This window comes from Hoplias malabaricus, chromosome 1 (assembly GCF_029633855.1).
Source record: "Hoplias malabaricus isolate fHopMal1 chromosome 1, fHopMal1.hap1, whole genome shotgun sequence".
Taxonomy (NCBI): domain Eukaryota; kingdom Metazoa; phylum Chordata; class Actinopteri; order Characiformes; family Erythrinidae; genus Hoplias; species Hoplias malabaricus.
The window spans coordinates 21,752,687-21,777,513 of record NC_089800.1 but is presented as its reverse complement, the minus strand read 5'-3'; the positions used below and the strand labels follow the sequence as shown (position 1 = coordinate 21,777,513).

Genomic DNA, 24,827 nt, shown 5'->3' with positions numbered 1-24,827 from the left:
TGAATATTTTATGTAATGTTAGAGAGAACGTAATTTGCATGTAAAAAATATTAACTTACTATGTAGACAAATAAGGCTTATCCTTTTTCATTATACCATTTTTGGATCTTCCCACATGAAATTATGCAACATCATTTACTTTCAGTTTATTGATTATTACATGTCAGCCTAGCACCTAACAAACAAAGACTGTCTCTCAATCACAGATCAATTAAATCACACTCTAAATCACATGTGCTTCACACAAGAATTTAATATTACTTCTTGTTGGTCTGTTTTATGAATCATCACTGTTATCGATCGCAAATTGCAAGACATTTATTAACCTCAAAAGTATTGTCCATTTCTAACACTGCTTAGGTACCCACGTAAAATTCCATCCACCTTGGGAGTCTCTTCGGGTAAAAGCTTGGCCTTGTGGAAAAGTGTGTGTCTTCACACTGCTTTGTGGACTTAAGGACATACTGAACGCCAAGTCTGTTCTGCTGCGTGTTGTATGTGGTGTGAGGGACAATACACCATCCCCTTGTGAAATAGGGGAGCTGTGGCTGTGCTGCACTGAGCTTGTAGTATGCAAGAGGTGAGGAGTGGAAGCTGCCCGTGGAGGGGTAAAGAGTCCTTCTGGAACAATAAGTGGCTGGGAGCTGACCAGTGATCCTGTAGATGTGACTGTGTACAGAGACGAATGGTTGTTCCTTGTGTACTCTGTGCTTCTGTCCATGTTGTGAGCAAAGCCGCTCGATGCGTCCATCAGGCCATACTCACAGTGTTTGTTAGCACTAGGACTGAAAGTGATGCTGTCCTGGGCCACTGGGCTGAAGTGATCAATGCTTGTGGCTGGGGAGTTGAATGAAGGCGTGTGGTCAGTGGTAGGGCTACTGAAACTGCTGTCTGGGTCAATGATGTCCTCATTCTGTAATCCTAGTGTCTCCAAGATCCAGGAGTCCAGTTGCGGTGTGGCAGCTATCTCCTCAGCGGAGCAGAATTCGAGAGAAAGATTCCTGCATACTCGCTTGTGCTTACCACCTTTCAGCAAATGCCTCAGGTTAAGGAAATCTCCCTCTTCATATAGATTTCTCTTCCTTTGTCTTGAGTCTGAGCTTCCTGGACCAGAAAGAAGTCTCTGTTTTTGAGGAAGTGGCAGATGAATATATAGTATTATGTAAAAAAAAAAAAAAAATCATAAGATGCTTATTTCCTACAGTCAACAATGTAAGATATTTTTGTCAGCGTAAATGTACCTTTAAAGTTACAACAGTAGGCTCCTAACTATTATTACCAGTAGATTAAGCAGAGGAGGATAGGTCCCCCCTTGTGAGCCTTGGTTACTCCCAAGGTTTCCTCCTCAGCTCGGAGGGAGTTTCTCTGTGCCATTGTCACCCCATTGCCTCGCTTTCCTGGGGGACTTTTACATACTTTACATTTTTACATTTCATGTCAAAACTTTGTCTTACCGGAATTCTGTGAAGCTGCTTAGTGACAACATTGGTTGTAAAAAGCGCTGTACAAATAAATTTGATTTGATTTGATTTTAAAGTCCAGTTGTGTTCCTTAAAGTTAGAATACATTCTTTTCTCTAGAGGTACAGGTGAATATTTGTAAGCATTCATTATAGAATTGTTTATAATAAATTAACATAACATACAGGGGTTGGACAATGAAACTGAAACACCTGGTTTTAGACCACAATAATTTATTAGTATGGTGTCCTTTTTTGGCCAATACAGCGTCAATTCGTCTTGGGAATGATATATACAAGTCCTGCACAGTGGTCAGAGGGATTTTAAGCCATTCTTCTTGCAGGATAGTGGCCAGGTCACTACATGATGCTGGTAGAGGAAAATGTTTCCTGACTCGCTCCTCCAAAACACCCCGAAGTGGCTCAATAATATTTAGATCTGGTGACTGTGCAGGCCATGGGAGATGTTCAACTTCACTTTCATGTTCATCAAACCAGTCTTTCACCAGTCTTGCTGTGTGTATTGGTGCATTGTCGTCCTGATACACGGCACCGCCTTCAGGACACAATGTTTGAACCATTGGATGCACATGGTCTTACTGGTGCAATGTGCAATTAATGAAGATTGGCCACCAGTCTGCTCCAATTTAGCCATGAAACCTCCCACACTAAAACGACAGGTGTTTCAGTTTCATAGTCCAACCCCTGTATGTCCTAAAGATGAAAATATGCATATGAAACCAACACAACTCTTCTATTCTAACTATACAATTTGCATTTACTATGGAATACGTTACAGTTATGTTCATTAACTGAAAGTACAGAATATCTACCTTTGAGGGTACCACCAGTGTCAGCACCAGTAGGAATTTTGAGGCAAACAGCCTCAAGAACCTTGCACATTGCTAGAAAGAGTGCTAACATTTTAAATTTCCTTTAAAATGTCTTATAGTGCTTTGTAAAATCCCATTTCCATATTTATTTTTATTCTACAGACCCAGTTAAAGGGAGTCTTCCAGAAAACCATAAACACTAAAATGCCTTTTTCTAGTGCTACTGTGAGATGATGACAAATGACAGTTTTGTGTTATTTAGTTTTTCCTAGAAAAATCATTTACCTGTGGAAAAAGCTCTATTTTAATAAGAAAACTGTGCTAAGAAAGTTTACTTCATTATGCTTTGCTAGTTTTTTTTTTATTATTAATGTGCATGTCTTGTATTTAGAAAGAAATTAGAACTCTGTAGTTTTCCCGTTAATGATCAAGTGCGTGTACAACATCAAAATATGATCAGATTTTTACGTCTGTGAACATCCTCTGTAATCTGCTCATGAACACAGCCTTAGTGCTGTGAGGTGGAATTAGTGGAAAAATTATTTTCAAGTTAATACACTGAAATAATTCAAACAAATACCGTTTGAAATTAAACTTACACTCAACAGTTAGGAATTTTGGTGATAGCTCTACAGTTTCTAATTAGGTTGAAAGTTTTGCTGTTTTCAGCTGTTTTTGGACTGAGAACGGGCAGATCACCTACAAGTCTGAATAAACTGTTCAATTAAAGTTACCTTTGACTTTTCTTCAAGAGACTTCACATACGAGGAGTTCAAAAACTCTTTGAGTTTGTTATTTTCTTCCTGTAATCGGGCCAGTTCCTCCTCCTTCTGCATCAAAGTGTCCTGGAGCTACATGTAGATGAGAAAACTGGACATCAGCCTTCAGTCTCACTCTTAAGCATATGTTCACGTGTGTCGCCATGGGTCCGTTGTATAGTTTACCTGTTTGTTCCGTTGGAGGTGAGGAGACAGTTGGTCAGGCCAGGTGGAGCCATGGAAAGCAGCATGCGCTGAACCAAGCTGTGGGTCTAGAGAAGCAAAAATATTTTAATATATTATTTTTAATGTAGTGTTTAAGGCAGTTAACCATAATGTAGATTTTTGGAATGTAATGATCTACATGATTTTTAAATTCTTTGTTCTGTATGTTCTACTATTACAGACTGTACTCCATCTGTTGCTCTGCATACACAATACCAGTCAAAAGTTTGGACCCATCTCCTCATCAGTGATTGGTGGAACAGAGCTAGTCACTGTATAGAGCAGTGCACCAGCCCCTACCTCTGCACAACCCCAGTTACAGTCTCAGACACATTAAGAAGGGAGCGGTTCTACAGATTAACTCTCGACGAGGCCACAGCTGTTCACTGAAAACCGTTCCAGGTGACGACCTCATGAAGCCGACTGAGAGAACGGAGAGAGTGTGTGAAGCTGTCATCAAAGCAACAGGGGGCTACTGTGAAGAGTCTAAAGTATAAAACATATGCTGCTTTGTTTAACACTTTGTTGTTTACTACATAATTCCATATGTGTTCCTTCATAGTTTTAATGTCTTCCACATTCATTTACAACGTAGAAAATAATAATAAAAAAAAAAACTTAGAAAAAACACTGAATGAGTATATGTTTTAAACCCCTCAGTGTCTGGACTGAGAATAGTCCACTGACCAAAAACATCCAGCCGACAGCGTCCTGTGTCACTGATGAAAGACTAGAGGACGACTGACACACACTCTACAGTGACAGATGAGCTACTGTCTCTGAATTTACATCTACAAGGTGGACCAACGAGGGAGGAGTGTCTCACAGAGTGGACAGTGAGTGGACACACGGTTTAAAAACTCCAGCAGCACTGTTGTGTCTGATCCACTCGCACCAGCACAACACACACTAACACACCACCACCACGTCAGTGTCACTGCAGCGCTGAGAATGATCCACCACCACATCACACCTGCTCTGTGGGGGTCCTGACCATTATATTAACCAATGGATGGACTACAATTTCTAACTGTAGAAGAACAACAAGCTTCTGTGTGCAGAGAATAGACAGAGGTTGATTGATGTGCAGTGACTTTTTTTTTGTTTGTCTACAAATATATCATACATTGATTTATGTTAAAGTTATGACACATTATATATATATATTCAATATGATAACTCAAATGGCAATGTCTGTTTGCTGTGCTCACATATTTTTACTTGAGAAATCAACAAAATGCCTTTATCAGTGGTATTCACACTTCTGCACAAGCCTGTGGAACTCCTCGAGAACAAAGTAGAAAAGAACTCCTACCAAGCTTAAGACGAAGAAGAAAAAACATGGAAACATTCCAGATTGTGAGTGGCGGGAAGGCGCTCTCGCCCATAATCACTCACCCCGCCGTTGCGGCTCGTGCTGGCGGCGCGCGTTGTCCTGGGCATCGGCAGCCCACAGGGGCGCGAGCGTTGCTCTGGAAACGTCAACAGTGGCGCGAGGTGGCGGGGAGGCGGAGTAAGCGCAGACGAAGCCCGCGCCCCCTGCAAAGCCCGCGTCCTGGCACGAGAGGGTGGCGCTCTGTGGAACGACAAAAAAGCGCAGCAGGGTGAGCGCGAGCGCTTTAAACAAAGTTGGGTCCAGTTGTGCTACCTACCGGTACGTGCTTCTAAGCGGATCTGCGCATGCCCCCCCCCCCCACAGTTCTGAATGTTGTCATGTATTTTTGATGATTTTTAGGGCGCAGTCTCAGCTCAGTCTCAGTGTGAAACACACGGTGCAGGTTCAATCCACTATTAAAAATCAACAAACACAAACAATATCTCCATATCACCGTAATGTATCTTTACCCTCACACAGGGACTGTACTAATATTGTTTATACTGTACTGTACTTTCAGCCTTTCTACTCTTTTATTCAGGCTCTACCTGTAAATGTACACATTTCAATAAAGTAGCACAACTATTCAGAATCCTTTAATGCTCCTTTCTGCACTGAACCCTACATTAACTTTGAGGTTACTTTAAAATTATGGGACTCTGAAGAGTAACGACGCTATCATCTGTCCATTTCACACATGAAAGACAAGCTGGGGTTAGAATGAAAGAACTCACCTCAGAAATCAATCTGGAACACACTGGAATATAAGCTCTCTCTCTATCTATCTATTTACCTATCAACACACATACACACACACACACACACACACACACGTGTGTGTATCCAGCAATCTGCCGATTTTTAGCCGCCCATAATCATATATCACATGCTTCTATAATCATTTCTCCATTATTCCCTGCGTTCCTCTAAAAACCAAACTGCAGAGAAACTCTTCCGCCGCAGAACCGTTTTGTAGCGAGCTGCAGAAGAGCGCTGTGATTTGAAGCAGGTGCCTCAGGTAAAACCCTCAACCTCGAGGGGCTTTGGCTACACTCAGAGTCAAAAGTTGAACAGACGTTTTTTTTATGCGTAAGTAAAAGAAAGCAGTGCGCTCACCATTTCGCGGGACAGGCTGGGAGCTGTGCGCGAGACGAGTGCCGGGAGCTGTTCGGAGCGCGCGCCAATCTGAAAGCGGTCCTCGCGCTCGGCGCGCTGATTCGACACAGACGTGACGTGATGCGTTTTTTTTTTTTGGGCGGTTGGGCCACAGATGCGCAACGTGCTGCTGACTCGCGGTGCCTAGATACGCTGCGTTTTTCTTAGAGAATGAACTGATTTTTAAAAGGAAATCTGTTAAGATATTAATGTCTTTTTATGGACTTCTTACAAGTCCCACACTTTTGAAATATGAGGTAAAAAGTCTTCAATATCCCTCTGCTACTGTGATAGATAGCTCTACATATATGTTTTGATTAAAGACATAACTAGATCAAATACAATTAAATAAATATATAATGCAATCCAGCTGTTTGGCTTCTGATAAACATTAAAGCTTTAGCTGAAGTGGGAAATTATGAATTATATCTTTGAATTAAATTGAGTAATTTGTTTGAATTGTTCAGAGGCAACAATAGAACAAACCCTGAGCCTAGAAGGGATTTGCTTATCTGTGATAATAAAGTATTTTGCTCTTGAAACCCATAATGTGGTTTTATAAGTTTTAAAATTCAGGTTTCTCTTTAATGGTGGAGTGCACCTGCAGGGTTGGGGTTAGGGTTAGGGTTGGGGTTATGCATGTATTTAAATGCTTTGCCACGAAGTGTCCTCACAGACGTCCTTGCGATGATAAGATAACGTTTTCATAAGCGAGGGCCTTTTTCAGTTCTTTCAAAAACTTAGAATTAATGTGTAATATATTTGAAAAATTGAAAGGAATTGAAAATAATTGAAATTCCAGTGAGGTTCGGGTTTGAGTGAGGTGTAGGTATAGTATTTCTTTACCACAGTAACAAATTTGATCAAAGTGTGTGTGTGTGTGTGTGTGTGTGTGTGTGTGTGTGTGTGTGTGTGTGTGTTAATGTATAACAGATAGTTCAGAAGCACCATTAATTAATTTGAGCAAATGGGTGAGGCCCTTTCACCATCTAAATTATGGTAAAAATACATTTATCCCTTCTACTGCTGCTGTTACAGCCTGCCGTCACACAAGCCCTTAGTCGATAAACTGGAGTCACAATCTAAACACAATGGTTTCAATTACTGTGCTCAACATGGTCCAGAAATCACTGTTCCTTACATTCAGCAGATCCCTTCCTTACGGGTGTCATGAGGTAATACCCTTCCAGACACTACAGGGTTTAAAAGTCTTACACTTTTCCTGTTTCCCCAGGAAGAATTATTCAAATTTATTGAATTTTTAAGTACAGTTGCTAAGTGTTTTCTGCCTGAGATGATGGAAGTAATGTGCTGTAATCAAAGTGATATTATTAAAGTGGCAAGTTACAGTAAATTTGTTATTTTTAATAATGTATTTTAATAATGTATTTTTTCAAAAGATTTTTTTCAGGAAGTAGTTTTATGTGATCATGGATTGATGAGTCTAACATGTCTCCACATGACAACATGCCATTTCTGTCCACATATTCACTTACAGCACCACCATGTTACACATGTGATTTCATGGATCTGTCTTTTCCACCTGTAGCAGTCTAGACTCATCCATTCACACTGAAGTTATAAGGAATACTTTCCTTATTTTCATTTTAAATGTACATTAATTGGGCAGGCCTTGCGTACAGCGATTCTGGGTAGACTCCGGACCCACCGCGACCCTGGACTGGATAAGGGTTACAGATAATGAATGAATGAATGAGTTCGCAGATAATTAAATACAAGAAAAATGTCAGTTATGTCCTGTTTCAATCTGTAGTTTGGAAGCTCCAATAAAGGCCTACTTTCTGCAATTTTTACATAAAGAACATATCGAAGCCATGCTGTTAAACAGATTTACATAATGTGGGCTCCTGACCTCAGGGCAGGGCTCACTTTTCTTATTTGCAAAAAGCCAGGTTAATAGGTGCTAGTGGTGTCCTGGGCCAAATAATTGATCGGCACCTATCTGGAACCCTTTTCAGTGATCAACTGTATGTTTACCTGTGTAGCAACACGGTGACAGCATATTGTGGCAGCAACCACAAACTGCAGGAGGCTGGGACTTGTGGTGGGAAGCTCCCAGCAGGGTTCCCAGTGAAACGATAAAGGACCATTTGTGGGTTGATTGGTTGTTTGGGGTGTTATGTATTTGGCAGTGTGTGTTTGTGTGTGTTTGGGGCTTAGTGTATGGTGACTGATGTGGACAGATCATTATCCACTATCAGGATAATTTGGGTGACGGTGGATAAGGGCTCTGCCAGTTCCACCATACACCAACCTCAAAATATTGCGATGTACATTTTGTTCACTACACCCTTGTTAGGCAGTATTTTGAGTGATGAGTATTAAACGACATATTTCCACACCTTAGTGACAACATCTGTATATACACAATGAATGATCACTGGATTAGGAACCATTACTTTGTATCTACACCCACTATCCATTTTATCAGCTCCACTGACCACACAGGAGCGCTGTGTAGTTCTACAGTTGCAGACATTTTGACCCTGCTCTTCCATGGACAGGACCCCCACCTTACCTCCACAGAGCAGGTGTGATGAGGTGGTGGACCACACTCAGCGCTGCAGTGACATTGACAGTGGTGTATTAGTGTGTGTTACACTGGTACGAGTGCATCCGATGCAGCTGGTATTTTTAAAGCCCTCATTGTCAATGAACTGAGAATAGTCCACCGACCAAAAACATCCAGCCGACAGTGTCCTGTGTCACTGATGAAGGACTAGAGGACGAGCAACACACACTGTGCAGCGACAGATGAGCTACTGTCTCTGAATTTACATCTACAAGGTGGACCAACGAGGGAGGAGTGTCTCACAGAGTGGACCGTGAGGGGACACACGGTTTAAAAACTCCAGCAGCACTGCTGTGTCTGATCCACTCGCACCAGCACAACACACACTAACACACCACCACCACCTCAGTGTCACTGCAGCGCTGAGAATGATCCACCACCACATGACGCCTGCTCTCTGGGGGTCCTGAGGAACAGGGTGAAAGGAGGGTAATAAAGTATGCAGAGCAACAGATGGACTACAGTCTGTAATTGTAGAACTACAAAGTGCTCTTGTGCAGTCAGTGGAGCTGATGAAATGGGTAATGAGTGCAAATACAAGGGCCATTTCTAATCCAATGTTGGTTCTGTATTTTGGTTCTGTATTTATTATTAAATTGTGTTTGAAAAGAACTGACTAATGTATAAAGCCTGGGGCCAGGATTTAAAACATTAGCTTTTGATTCAAGTAATCTACTCAAATAAACAGTTACAAAAATGAGCCTCTTGAGTTTAAGGGCCTGTTTACACCTGGCTTTAACATGCATTGTATTACCCATGTTTTCTAAAGTCATTTGTCATTACAGAGGAACTTGTCTCAGATAGTTCCCTACTCCCTACATATTATAAAACATATATTATTGCACCAACTGCACTAAATGTTAGAGAGGGAAAGTTAAAGCCTGTAGCCAAAACAATTCTCTTAAAGTCAATGTTCACAATTGTTATAATAATAATACTAAAAAAACACTTTTAATAAAATTCAGAAGATGTTTCCTCACGTTTGGCTAGTTTTCAATCTGTTTGTCTGTTGGAAACTTATTCTGTTGGAAACTGGTCTTATGTCATTTTTAAGAAACCCTAGTGTCAGTAAATGGGTAAAAAACAAAGTGGCTCTGGGAGACATGCTAGGCTTCCTCTCTCTCTGTGGAACCATGAAAAGATATGAGGATATTAATTTATTTCTGCTCCATATTTGGGTAATATTGACTTCATGTTGATGTTTCAGATCGTTAAGGTAGGAACCCACACTAAAGTTGGGAGCAAGCTAACCGCATGAAAGTAAACACGGAGCCAAAGTGCTACAAAACTAATTCAAACAATGAATAAAAACTTACAGACAATTAAACTTCTCCCAGGTACAAACAACAGTGATTTGTCTACTTAAACATGCCATTCCATTATACAAAAAATGAGGAGCACCAGAGAAAGCAGCATTTCCCCACAATTCCTCCAAGAATCTGATACACACCCCAAGCTCAGGTCAGCCTGATCGGATTTATTGCCCTGTAGACAGAGAGAAGACAATGGAATGCGTGGCTTGTGCCTGTAGTCTCTTACACCCTGTAATAAAGAGTAAAATAACACCATTACTGGAGTTTGTATAGGGTCTAGTGTTTCGGATTATTTACTGCTGTTACACACCGGATGTAGAGCGTAGTACGAGGAATTCCTGTCGCTCCTTCACGTACGACAACAGACATTCAAGTTAATTTTTGAAAAAGTCCAGCCACTGATCACCAGAAAAACAACACACTTTTCTGTCCTTTCTGCTGCGTCGCTGCTCGCGTAACTCTATCTGCACAAATATAATCTGTTCATAATTGTGTTAAACGTGGATAAGAGCTGTCTCCGACCACCTCAGAATATGATTTGAGTTATCGGTTCGTAATCTGATGACAATGCATCTTGGATATGTTTACACCTGGTAAACAGGCCCTTATTGTAATGTATATTTCTAAACCTGTATCATCTATAGCAGTGCTTTTTAACTTGAGGGCTGTGGCCCTCCAGTGGGCCTCAGTGGTAATGCAAGAGGGCCATTGGCCAATATACTTTTTTTTTTCTTTCTTTCTTTCTTTCTTTCTTTCTTTCTTTCTTTCTTTCTTTCTTTCTTTCTTTCTTTCTTTCTTTCTATTAAAGATGAGACAAATATTATGTCAGTTATTGGCAAAAATGAAACATATGAGCTCATTGACAAAGTTAGTAATGTTAAATAGTGGGGAAAATCTAAATAGTATCTTAATAAAATAAACATTTTTTAAATAAAAATATAGTTTCACACCATGTGACCTGATTTGATGCTGATGCTGGGCCACCCATAAGTAAACTGTAAACTTTATCTCTGACTGAGAAAACAGGCGTAAACCAAAACACATACAGCTTTGAGAAAATAGCACTAGGCTTCACATGGAACAGAAAATTAACAACTTTTTATCAGATGAAATTTTGAAGTCAAACCAGTTACGTTGCCTCTTGGAGATTGAACACAGTGAGTGACCTACAAAGGTTATACACAGGGACACACTACAAAGGGATACACTCATAATATGCATGTCCAACCCAACATTACACAAAAAATATAGTACAGTTTTATATCTCTTTGTTCTTATCAACATTAAGGTGAACACACGTGATTCTGGGGAACAATGGTTGGTTTTCATTGAGAATTTAGAGTCAGTTCCACTTTAAGTAATGTAACTGTAACAGCACAAATAAGTCAGTGTTACCCCCCTATGGAGCAGGAATAGAGCAGCATTGTTACTAGAGAATTTCATGCTTTTTAATGTTGGAGGTCTCTCTGTTGTCCAAACACCTCCAAGTGCTGTTTCTCAATTTGGGCCAAGACCCGATGTGTACAAACACAGGAGCTTTTTCCAACATGCAATACAGCTTTTAAAACAGCTTGTTTATTAAAATATCGGCTAATTTTCTCCCCAGTCGTTAGTCTTTGCTAATTCCACCCTGATAGTACTCCCCTATCTCAGCTATCTCAGCTAACAAATGCCTGCCTAGTGTGCTCTGTTAGGGTGCACTCACACTAGACCCAGTTTAAACATTTAAGACCAGAGCATGAGTGTAGCACACCACCCCCAACACTGTCTGCCTGCCTATCACACTGTGTTAAGTGTTCAGGACCCGAGCATGCACACATCAACAGGATTTGGATTTTTATTCTTAAAAAAGATGCTTTGCACAGCAGGGTAGGGATCATTACTGCAGTGACACATTAGTGTTCACATTTAAAATGAACTAGTTCAAAGTTCAGTTCATATGAATTTAAACAAACTAGTTCACGTTCATAGTTCAGAATTTTTCAGAACTAAGTTCACATTCATGTATTTCTCCTCAAAAAGTAGGCTATTCTTATTCAATAGAAGTCCTCTCTACCCATCCATCACCAGCCCACAATCACTGCTCTTACCAAAATAAAGCTATTAGCATATATCACACTCACTAACAATGGTATATATCAATGTTGAGATTTTTAACATTTAAACAATGCCTCATATTATTCTGACCATAAGAAATATACTATATTTTATTATAATATATATAATTATTATTATATTACTATATTATATTATATACTGAGACATCTGTAATTCTCATATATTCCACAACCCTGTTTCGATGCTTCAGCTCAAAGTTGTAGGTGTAACACAATTGATTCTGAATCTGATCCTGCAAACATCCTATTGTTGCGTATGTGAAGAGGATTTAATGCACATTAAAACTTTCCTTTCTGTAGTTACCTTTCTGGAGATACAAGGTGTGTGTGGTTGTCTGAGCTGAGTTTCTGTGGGTGGTAATTTTGAAGAAGTGTGGGGGTGGTTGTTGGGCAAAAAGGGCGACAACCTGAGAACAGGAGAAGCACGAGTGACGGGAGGGAGGTTGGTGTAAGTGTTTATTCTCCCTCATTCTAACACACAATTAAACTGCTTAAGATTTCTCCTTCTATTCACCTGGCACCTCCCTCTATACTCGTGTGTGTGTGTGTGTGTGTGTGTGTGTGTTGTGTGTGTGTGTTGTGTGTGGGAGGGAGGGGGGGGTGGAAATGTTGGAAAAAAATATAGACTGCATAATGTACTAATCATTTTAAACATATATTTGAATATATGTATTATATATTAATATTATATTATATGTATCATAACACATATTGCGTAGATAATATATTTTCAGTTAAAACTGCAAAATGGTGTTTAATTGTTTAGTCTTTTGTTCTTATTTAATTTATGCCTATTTTGAATTTGATGCTCAAAACACATTCCAAATTTGGGATCGGGAAACAAGAGACTGATGAGGGTGTGAAATGCTACAAAAAAATTATGATTGGGTTAAAGTCAAGTCACATTCATTCTTTAGCTCTTCTTTGTAAACTGATAAATTAATTGAATTTCCCAGGTGAGCAAGCCAAAGCCAAGTGTGGCAAGGAAAAACTCCTTCAAAGATGGAGGAAAAAATCTTGGAAAGAACCTAGACTTACAAGGGGGACCCATCCTCCTCTGGTCCATAAATGACAAACAATAGAGTTTAATTTAAACCTGCAGTGAGAAACAGCCTTGGAGCCTGTGTAGATTGTGGAGGTCTTTAGTAAGGGTCTGTGCTGAATCAGTTCCATCATATTTCCTAGAGCTGCTGCATGGTGACGCCAGGGGCCACAGGTGTGGTGTGAAGGTAAGGACTGTAGCAGATGAAGAGAACAGAGGGCAGGTAACTGCTTTGAAGGCAGGTGAGCAGGAGCCTCCCGCAGCCAGTTTTTTAAAATGATTGGTTTTAAAAACAGCATATCTTACAGCATACATACGCTCCCTCCAGGGTGTGTTCCTGCCTTGTGCTCAATGATTCCGGGTAGGCTCCGGACCCACCGCAACCCTGAACTGGATAAGGGCTACAGATAATGAATGAATGAATGTCCTCAATAAATGTATTTCACCATCCTGAGATTCTTACTAAAATTAAATGGGCTTTAAAATTTGTAGTCATTATAAATTAGGAAGGCATTCAGTATATTTCTTCTGCAGGGTCAATGTCAGGATATATCTATGTACTTCTTGGTCTTCCTCTAATAAATATTTTGTTATTATTTTATTTTTTTTACTGCCCTAGGATCGTATTAAGTCTGTCTAGTTTGTTTGTCCCATTCATCTTTAAAGAGCTGCTTTAATTAAAGGCAAACATGGCAGCTTGGATAATTAAGGGCAGAGCTGTTTGTCAGGTTCCCTATTGTGATATGAATGGCGGTTTTTCACTCTCCACCTTCCCTAACGCTGCAGCTTACTCCCTTACTGACTGCCAATGAGGCGGCGTGTCTGTCATTCTGTCTGTCTTTATTTAAGGCTTGTTTCACTGCTTACACATGTTCTGTCCCTGTCACATTTTGTGTAAGTTTCAGAGTGCAATAAAATCAGTTAAGCAATAAGTAACATTAGCCCTCAATATGTGTTTAAGTAATGCATTGGATGTATGTGGTTTCTACATACAATAAAACAGAATAAATTATACTACAAGTTCATTTAACTTTACAGTTTACTTTTTTGGCACTTGTTTGTTTATCACAGTTTTCTGTGCATGAATGTCAGTCATAGTACATTTTATATCAGTATTATGTGCATGACACTAGGTATGGGTGTGTTATAAGTCCTAGTTTGTGTATTTTAGAGAATTTAATGATAACTGATTAATATTAGTCGTGATGATCGTATTTTAAATGTGTACATTTTTTCCCTTTTTCTCCTTGTACTGCATTTGCTTTTAATACGAATGCTGAATGTCTTCATTAGAGGTGGGCGGATTGATCCTAATATTGAAAATATCGATACCAACGCTGGTATTGGTATTGATCAATACTCGTGAAAAAAGATCGATACTCAAGCCTTTTTTCTCTCCCACCACTCCCAAAACTCCGGGTATCACCCACCTCTAGTCTTCATACAGCTTCTACAGGTATTTGTAGATGCAGTTTCTACTCTGTATAAATGTTTTTGTATCCAGCTGAAAAATGAAATATAGACATCAGCATGAAATTCCACTATTCGTACCTTTATGAGTTCATGAGAAATTGAATTAATTTATTAAGCTTGCTTACTATTTTATATTGGAGCCTTCATTGTTGTTCACTGGATATTTTGTGTTGGTCAGTAGCTCCAGATGTTTGAGTATTGTGCAGATTAAATCATTGTGACATGTTTATTTATTAAATATTAGCATCAGTATTAATTTTTAATATTTAAAAACGTAATGAAACAAGTGGGGCGGCACGGTGGCGCAGCATTTAGTGTCGCAGTCACACAGCTCCAGGGGCCTGGAGGTTGTGGGTTCGATTCCCGCTCCGGGTGACTGTCTGTGAGGAGTTGGTGTGGTGTCCGCGTGCGTTTCCTCCGGGTGCTCCGGTTTCCTCCCACAGGCCAAAAAAAACACACGTTGCAGGTGGATTGGCGACTCGAAAGTGTCCGTGTGTGTGAGTGAATGTGTGTGTGTCTGTGTTGCCCTGTGAAGGACTGGCGCCCCCTCCAGGGTGTATTCCCACCTTGCGCCCGATGATTCCAGTTAGGCTCTGGACCCCCCGCGACCCTAAATTGGATAAGCGGTTACAGATAATGGATGGATGGATGAAACAAGTGTGTGCGTGCGTGCTTGTGTACATTTGTACGTATCCTTGTTCTGACCTTCTTCACTCCATGTTTCCATTATGGCAGACACACACACATCCCTTCATCACAGATAAAATGCATGTTATGCATTGGCCTCAGGGATTTGGAAATTAGAGCAATTTCATGAGAAATTCTGAAATGTTTGTGCGGCCTTATTGCCACAGGCACAGGTTTGTTCTTATGCAGAATAGAACACTTCTATTAAAATAATATTCTATATAAATAACAACATAAAACTATACATTTAGACTGATACTGAAAAAATGCAGAAGCTATAATGTGTAAATATATAATCAATATTCAGTTAAAGCTAATTACTTAAGCATTCTTACATATATTTAATGTTACATTGTGTGTCTTTAACCAAAAAATTGAATGGAAATTATTGGAAACATGGTTAAAAGCAAGTATTTATTTAAGGGAAAGAAAAGGGTACTTTTTCAGGGAAAATGAAAAACATTCTGGAAATTAAACAGTTTATATTCCATTTCTATTGGCCTAGAAGTTAAATATAACAATATCTGCATTAGTCAGACATATAACATTTTAACCCTAGCCATAAATAAATACTTTTTCTTTTTTTAAATAAACAAACAAGTATTTGAGTGTTTGACAAACACACTTTCTGACACACACAGTCTGGTAGACCAGAGCAACTACTATGGGCCTAACCCTAACTCTAACCCTAAACCTCACAATCATACACTTACCGTAATGTCTCTTCACCTTAAAATAGTTTTACATAACAATTTACATTATTGTGACATGATATTTCTTTATTCTGAAAAAGATAATATATGTCTTAAAGTCCCCAGTAGATGATATATATCTGGACCACACACACATGTGCACAAGTGCACACGCACACACGCGCACGCACGCACGCACACACACACACACACACACACACACACACACACACACACACACACACACACACACAAACACACACGCACACGTACACACACACACACACATGCACACACACACACACACACACACACTCACACACACACACACACACTCACACACACACACACACACACACACACACACACACACACACACACACACACACACGCACACACACACACACACACACACGCACACACACACACACATCCCTAATCTCCCACCCTAGCCTTCCTTCTCCATTCTTGCTTTTGAAGCAGTTGGAGAGTTAATTGCTTGTGCTCAGGGCTGGTAATGAGAGTACAGGTGGAGGTACCTGGGCGTCCAACCCCGCGCCCCCGGCCCAGCTGTCCTGCAGCCTGGGCTCTTTCTCCCCTAAAAACCCCTGCAGAGAATCCTAATGACCAGCCGGGGCTGTTCAGGGTTTGTTGGCCAACAACCCAGACTCACTGGGGGCCTGCAACCTGTTGCTGAATTTGTTAAGGGCTATACAGGCTTGTTAAAGTCAGGGAAATGGGTGTGTGTGTGTGTGTGTGTGCGCGCACACACACACACACATGGAAAATGATTTATATGTTTGCAAGAGATCAAAATCTTTCTTTGGAGATTAAAAATGGCCCAAAAATGTGTGTGTCTTTTTAAATCCAAAGAGTTTTCACATCTGTTAATGTGTGTTAATGCTTTTATAAGATCTGGAAAGTTCCCTACACAACTGTATACCCTCAATTCATGACGTCCCTAAGTGACATTTACTGAACGTCCTGGATGCATTCATCTCACAGTCTGTGAATATGCTGTGACCTCATTAACAGAATGACACATGAGCACACAGAGACTATAGAAATGATTGTTAAAAGCATATTTATGTTTTTAAAAGGTGTGTTTCAGGCTTTTGAACAATTCAAATGCTCCATTTCAAAAACAAAATGTTGAAATCCAAGTCATAAAACGGTTGTTGTGACATTTGCTATATTTGGATTTCAACCCAAAAATAACTGTAGAACATAGAAAGAAATGTGATTCTTTTTGTACATATTTCTCATAAATTGGCTTTATAGTGAACTGAGTCTGGTCTCTTATAGGTTAATGTAATATTGTATGTCTTATATGTGTGTGGCTTTTATTATGACATGGAGCCTTGTGTTGCCCAAAAAAATTGCACTGGTTGCACAATAATGTTAATCTTAATCTTATATTGATACACACACGCATTTAAACTCCAAATAGTTTCATTGCATTTCAGTTTGCAGATGACTCATATTATAATAAAGAGGTGATTCACCAGGTCCAGTAGCTGTGAATCGCACACATCAATTTAATGTCAAAACAACGTCAGTGTCACTTTTTGACTTCTTCATGGGGGTCCCCCTCTCGTTCCCCCACTTTTCTTCCCTTCTTAAGACCTTATCTCATTATTAACACCCTCTCCTTCAGAGAAAATCACCTCCCCAGACCTCTCCAGACGCGTGGAGAGGCCGAGTCAGTGGCTGAGAGGCACGCTGCCTTGCTAAGCCTCTTTTACCTGAACAATGGTCTCCAGCAGAGCCTACAATGCCAATTAAACCAAGCACACTCAATCCTGGCTCTGCAGCTTTCTATGGCCACCGCAGTCCTGGCCCTGAACCCTTCATACCAGCCACCTGCTGAGCCACAGAACGTTGCGGACATACACAACTGCCCTAAAAGCTTTCCTTTTGTACTTCGGAAAGAAGGCCATATTGGTTTCAGCAGGATGTGTGTGGCCCCCCCACAGACTGAACCTGCCGCCATGTGGATCAAAGTATGGCCAGTTGTCTCTAAGGCTTCCACTCTGGACTTCTTCCCATTTCCAATAAGTTTAAGTAACCCACATAATCTATTTCTAAATTATGATTCTATTAACACTTAAACATATATTTATCACAATACTGTATCTCCTTAAATCCAAAGAGTCTTCACATCTGTTAATAAATCTTTCAAATAATTTACCGAAAAATATAACGTAATCAACAAATGCTTATTATGATTGACTAGATATTACATCTTTAGCTTAATTCTGTAACAGGATAAAAATAGATAACAATTGGACAATCATCTCATTGTTATTTATTTAACAAATGATTAACTGTTGAAGTCTAGGATCATATAAATATGTGCCTGAATTTTGTATTGAGGGAATATAATTATTTTCAGTGTATAACACCTCATGATGTGTAACAAATTTGGAAAATTTCAGTATTTAAAAATAATAGTAGGAATTGTAACTTTCTCTTTTAACTGTAACCTGACTCTCTCTCAGACTACAGTAAGAGGAGTCTTTGGCTACTACAGATATAAGGTGTCAGATGCAGTGTTGTGTAGTAAAAAAGCTTTTTGTAATTTTCTAGCTTTAAGGTTTACATTAACTTTGGTTGACCATGCTTTACCTAGCATTAAATATAGAGTCTTTTTACATCTGACCCATGCATGTGAAAGTATTCTGAAAGAATTCATGAAAGTATTCTATTTAAATATTTTCTTAACAGATCTGTTATTTAATTTATTAGGGCAGCTGTGGCCTTGAGGTTAGAGAAGCGAGCTTGAGGCCGCAGGGTCACCGGTTCAATTTCTGGGACCAGCAAGAGAAAATTAATCCACGGCTGAAGTGCCCTTGAGCAAGGCACCTAACTCCCACACTGCCCCCAGGTGGTCACAGCCCCCTGCTCTGGCTGTGTGTGCATTCACTGCCCCTAGTGTGCGCGTGAAGAATTGCTCACTAGTGTGTGTTTGTGTGTTCACTGCCACGGATGGGTCAAACGCAGAGAAGCAAAATCCCCAAGGGGCTCAATAAAGGTGTTTCTCCTTCTTCTTCTTCTTCTTCTTCTTCTTCTTCTTCTTCATATATTTTCCTAAAACAAATCTAAAACAAACCCCAGAATCATTCTAGTCACATAGTCACATCACTAATGTAACAGATGCACTTACCTAAGCATATCTGTCTGCCTGGTTGTGTTGTTTTAGCTGCATTTAGAAAACAAACAATGGCTAGTTTCATATGTCTGTGTGTTTGCAGCAGGTATGATTTGAGAGACTTTTAAGAAACATTTGGGGAAAAAGTGTATACGCTTTTAACACAAAATAGAGATTTACATGATCCTATTATTTCTAAATGTTATTTTAAACATGTGAAATATTATGTTTTGTTGTTATTATACTCAGTTATTATTTCAGTGCATCTAATCAGTTTAATCAGTTAAAGGCGATGTCTAAGATTATGGGAAACTGCGATGGATGGATCTGTGTAGTTTGTTTTATGGGTTTGGGTTAGAAGCCCCACATCCTTTAAGGTAGTACATGGCTTAAATTTAAATTATAAACACATTAGACTTTTTTCCAGCGTGAAAACAGCCTGGCGAGCTAGCGAATGAGGTAAAGGTGAGGAAGCGTTCTCAGACTTTTATAAAAAAAATAGTGTTTTTCGATTAAAATCACAAGCATTGCCTTTAACAGGTAAAGTCCATATTTAACTATGTCTTTATCAAGCAAAGGTTAACAAATTATAAGAAAACAACAATATTTTTGTATTGTCTTCATCCAATGAAATGCTAACTTGGTTAATAACCCTGGTCAATACATTTTAAAGAATACATCAATTCAGCAACAAATGAACATCAATAATAAATAAGAAATCAAGTAAACTTTCTGTTTTACGGTATCCCCAGTTTCAGGTGTTCAGGTAAACTAAAGCTGGTGTGTGTGTGTGTGTGTGTGTGTGAATCATATGAATGGAGATTATAGAAATATGATCCTTCCGGGACCATGCCTCCTTACATGGTAGTGTTTTATGTCTATTAGACATTCAGTGAAAAGTGGGATTGCAAAGGAATGTCTGAAACGCCCAACTGGACCAGCCTCCCTGAACTACCATTACCTTTTCCATAAAGTTTACCTGCTGTCCTGAGGTTGGCTTGTATGACACCTAGAACCAGACAGCACACCCCCTGCCACCCACTCACAATCCTTATAAAACAATAGGCCTGCCGCCTAAATATGACCTCATGCCATTCTTGTCTTTTGTATGGCTGCTGCTCTGGTCATGTGACCTGGCTGAAATTCCTGCTGGACAAAGAATTCTACAGGATCAACAGAGCGTGAGCGATAGGAGAGAGTTCCTGGAAGGCTAGCAGGCAGCAGAGCACATCTAGAATGCCTTTGTCTTTACTTTATTGCTTAACGTGTGTGTGTGTGTGTGTGTGTGTCTGTGTTCAGGTTAAAGCGTTCCTCTACCGAGGTCATGTCAATAGATCTAAGGAACAGAAAGTTCAGGAGGCCCTTGCTAATTTCCAGTACAAATAGCTGCAAATAAGTCAAAAATGATGTGTGTACAAGAAAGAATTGATGACTCTACATTTTACTTTAATCATACAATTTAATAGTGACATGAATTGATTAATTTTATGAAAATATAAAAAAGAAAATGGGCGGCACTGTGGTGCAGCAGGTAGTGTCGCAGTCACACAGCTCCAGGGACCTGGAGGTTGTGGGTTCGATCCCCACTCCGGGTGACTGTCTGTGAGGAGTTGGTGTGTTCTCCCCGTGTCTGCGTGGGTTTCCTCTGGGTGCTCCGGTTTCCTCCCACAGTCCAAAAACACACGTTGGTAGGTGGATTGGTGACTCAGAAGTGTCTGTAGGTGTGAGTGTGTGTCTGTGTTGCCCTGTGAAGGACTGGTGCCCCCTCCAGGGTGTATTCCCACCTTGCGCCCAATGATTCCAGGTAGGCTCTGGACCCACCACGACCCTGAATTGGATTAGCGGTTGCAGATAATGAATGAGTAATAAAAAAGAAAATCCTTTGTCCAGTGATTCTCTGTTCTGCAACCAATTTCCAAACGCTGCTGTTCTCTACAGGGAACAGCAAACACGTAATCATTTTTTAATCCTGAAAAAATGTTAAACACTTTCAAATCTGCCCCTAAATCTGTCATTACTTGCTGCTAATATTAACACACTCTTAGAAAGAGTATCAGGACTAAGCAGTGTCCAATCTGCAGCCTTAATAAACGTGTTATTGTTCAGTCTTTAAAACATGGTTTATGTGATTATTATGACATGGAGTTTTATTGACATTTTTCCTTATAACTGTCTTGATTTTAAACACATTGTTAATTAAGTTCAGAGACATGTTTGTTAGCTGATGATGAGCTGATGCATGTTTACCATCTCAGAATTGTTTTTACTGAAAGCATATACGGTTGAAATGTGCAATCTACATACAAATAAATCATGCAAACACTTTTTGTAAACTTTATGTTAATCTCAAATTCACAGAGCTTTGTGATTTCTGACAATGTATTTCATATATTTCTTAAATTGACAAATTAAATACAAACTGTTCATCTATATTTAAAGGAACACTATGTAGTATTTCTACCTTAAAATGACAGCTTCTAAATGATTGTGGTGTTCCACGGAGCTGTAACAGGGAGAAAAGAGCCTCTGTTGTGGATACGCCGGGTCTTCTTCTGGTTACTGCACTAAGCAACTTCTGAATCACGAGGTGGAGGACTCTCGCAAGAAATGGGTAACACTTAACAGCACATAGCTCATGGGTGGATGGTGGCCTAACTACAAGAAGAATCTAGCTCTGTATTCCCTGTACGGACATTATACAGCAGAGAGAGCAAGGAAGAGAAAGAGAGAGAGAGAGAGAGAGAGAGAGAGAGAGAGAGAGAGAGAGAGAGAGAGAGAGAGAGAGAGTGAGAGAATGATCGGCCGTACAAGAGTTAATACTGGATTGAATTTACACAGTAGAGTGAGCTGAAAAAGACCTGAGGACACAAGGTGGAGCAGTAAGTATTTTTTGCCCTTCCTTCATGTGTTGCGGTGTTTTAGTGTTGGACATTGATATTGGTAACAAGTGTTTAGTGTACCACCAAAGTTACACTTTGTGGTTGTAATAACATGGTTCAGTCTGTGAGAGAGAGACAGGGAGAGTGTGTGCAAGACGTGTTTAAGTGAGTGAGCCATTCATGTTTTAATGAGTGAGCGAGTGAGGGAGAGAGAGATGAGTGTGAGGCTGGATTTCACGACAGTGCTGTAAACATGAATTACACTCAGCAGTAGGTAGGGGGAGCTCAGGAGACAAAAAAAGCCAATTCTTACATTGTATTCCTTTAAAAATGTTTAATAAACTTTTGCTACATTCTTACTCTAGCATTTTTGTCCTACATTTTTATACAATCCAATACATTTTTATGAGTGTTTTTCTTTTCCTGAATGTCTAACATTAAAATGCTTGCAGTTTTCATCTGAAGGTCTAATATTTACTGCTTTCTGTGTTTAATGGTTTAAAAATGGAGAGAAGACCAGAGTTACATATCGCTGAAGTCATACTAAGTCCAAATGTACCACTAACAATCTTTTTTCTGAGGCATTGTGCAACATTGTAAATGAGTAATGCAACCTGTTGAAAGATGTCTTCATTGTTTGTTTGTGTGCTTGGCTTTTTTTTTTCTTCTAATATGTGTACGTGTGGCACATTATGTTTTTATGGATGATGTCTTGTCACCGTAATGATCTTGGGGAGTGTCTCTGGGCCCAAATAACCGGGAGCACTCTTTGAAGTCAACTTTCTTTGAAACTCTTTAAGATATATCAGTCAAGTAATCTGGAGCAACAAAAGATTTAAACTGAATGAGTTTTACATAATCACATAATTGAAAGCTTGCAAAAGCCCTCACACTCCTACAGTAGGCCAAACATTAAAGGACAAAAAAATGGAGAACGTCTTTTGACAGGGGGCGTAGAGATAGCAAAGAAAGGTAGAGAAAGGCCAAGGTTGAAGAGTCTCGTCTTTCTAATCCTGTGTTCACGAGGTTGCCCTTCTGGTTCACTTCTACCACAAACCTCATCTGTTCCCTTTCTGTCGTTCCATTCCATTGTTCAAGACTGTGCTTCGAGAATTCTCAATAAGTTCTTTAAGACTTGTCTGTTTGTAACAAAATATTATTGTCACAGTATTATATAGTGTTATCAAAATAATGGTTATTTGATGTTCTGTAGCCATGATTGTACTCAAAAAAGCCTTTTGGTTTTTCTGTTGAATGTCCAGAGTATGAGCGTTATAGTGGTCTATGATCAGAGGTGGAAAGTAACAAATTACAGTATTTACTTTTTTTTTCATTTGTTTGAGCACAGTTACATTTTAGAAATATAACTTGTTTGTGTTTAAGAATTTTATATATTTAACTTTGGTTTCAGGGCGGCACAGTGGCGCAGCAGGTAGTGTCACAGTCACACAGCTCCAGGGTCCTGCGGGTTCGGGAGTCTGCAAGCAGTGTGGTGTGTTCTCCCTGTGTCTGCGTGAGTTTCCTCTGGGTGACTGTCTGTGAGGAGTGTGGTGTGTTCTCCCCGTGTCCGTGTGGGTTTCCTCCGGGTGCTCCGGTTTCCTCCCACAGTCCAAAAACACACGTTGGTAGGTGGATTGGATCAAAAGTGTCCGTAGGTGTGATTGTGTGAGTGAATGTGTGAATGTATGTGTGTTGCCCTGTGAAGGACTGGCGCCCCCTCCAGGGTGTATTCCCCCCCTGATTCCAGGTAGGCTCTGGACCCACCGTGACCCTGAACTGGATAAGCGCTTACAGATAATGAATGAATGAATGAATGAATGAACTTTGCTTTCATTATCCTTCTGTACATTTCCCAGATAAATTTAGGCTGTTTATATGTTGCACTGTAAGGTAAAGAACTATAGTATTACGATGTTCCATTAAAGTTATCTATCCATCCATCCATCCATCCATTATCTGTAACCGCTTATCCAGTTCAGGGTTGCGGTGTCTCCTTTTTTTGTCATCACTTTTGTCATTTGTGGCATTCACTTAAAGGTATCATCTATGATTGTGGGGACCTGCCTTTGTTTTGTGTTCACTGTTTGAATTCCCACAGGAACTCAACACGGGAATTTTTTGTGACATTGTATGTTTTTAACTGGGTTTGCTTGGTTTCATGCTGCAACATACCAGAACACAACACATAAAGTTTACAAAATAATGCTTGTGGGTGTTCTTTGAATTGATCAGAAATGTAATATTTTGCTAATATTATTAAGGGTTTCTCCACCCTCAGACCTTAGTCACTTTTACAGGGTTAGGGTTTGTGCCAATTTATGATTAATGATGTACTCCTTGGACATTAGACACTAAGATGGATGTACAGTGTCTCTCACTGAGAAGCCAGTTTCTAAATAGACACTTTTGCTAAGATACAAGCAGCGGAAGAAGGGGCTCTTCTGTTTTGGCATCAATAATAATGAATGATATTCATTTTGCAAAACATTCTTGATGTCTGGAAGTTCTCCTGTGAATCTTACAGCTCGTTAAGGAGGGTTAGCATCCCTGGGCTAGTGCTAAAGTCTAAGGAGCAAAGTTTCTGTTAAAACATGGGAGTGTGTGTGTGGTCAGATCAGATGCATTTATAGCATGTGTCTCTTTCCCCTTCCAAACTAACTAACTCACTACTGAAAGATGCCCCTCAAAAAGCCTGGCATTGGGGACTGGGAAACAGTGCCAAGTGTGATGTAGGGGGTAGGGGTAGGGAGATGAATTCAAGGAGCACAAACATTTGTTGTTCTCTGCACATATTACACTATTAAATTCTGCCCTAGTAAAGTAATAAATGTATATTCAGCTTTTTCCTTTACTTTTAGGTCCAGGTGCACCTTTGCTGGGTTTTCAGAAGGTGCTCTGATGATTACTTTATTGTTCAGTCAGAACTGTTGTTGTTCAGAACTTGCTTCGAGGGGGCCCTGGCACGATCCCCAGAGTCACCCTAATCAGCCAAAACAGGACCCCCACTTCTGCTTTAATTGCACCCCATAACAGTCCAAAATTCAACCAGCAGCCATGCTACGAAGAGCCAAAATA

At 39.9% G+C, this 24,827-nt stretch overlaps 1 protein-coding gene across 1 annotated transcript; it reads right to left on the bottom strand.

The window, feature by feature from the left end:
• gmnc (geminin coiled-coil domain containing) lies at positions 1-9,156 on the bottom strand. The gene is made up of 7 exons (XM_066674934.1): positions 9,153-9,156; positions 8,734-8,804; positions 5,767-5,862; positions 4,674-4,923; positions 3,237-3,322; positions 3,027-3,143; positions 1-1,123 (listed from the first exon to the last, which is right to left on the bottom strand). The coding sequence occupies exons 1-7, from the start codon at positions 9,154-9,156 to the stop codon at positions 347-349; spliced, it is 1,401 nt and encodes a 466-aa protein (XP_066531031.1). The 3' UTR covers positions 1-346.
• Positions 9,157-24,827: the final 15,671 nt, after the last annotated feature.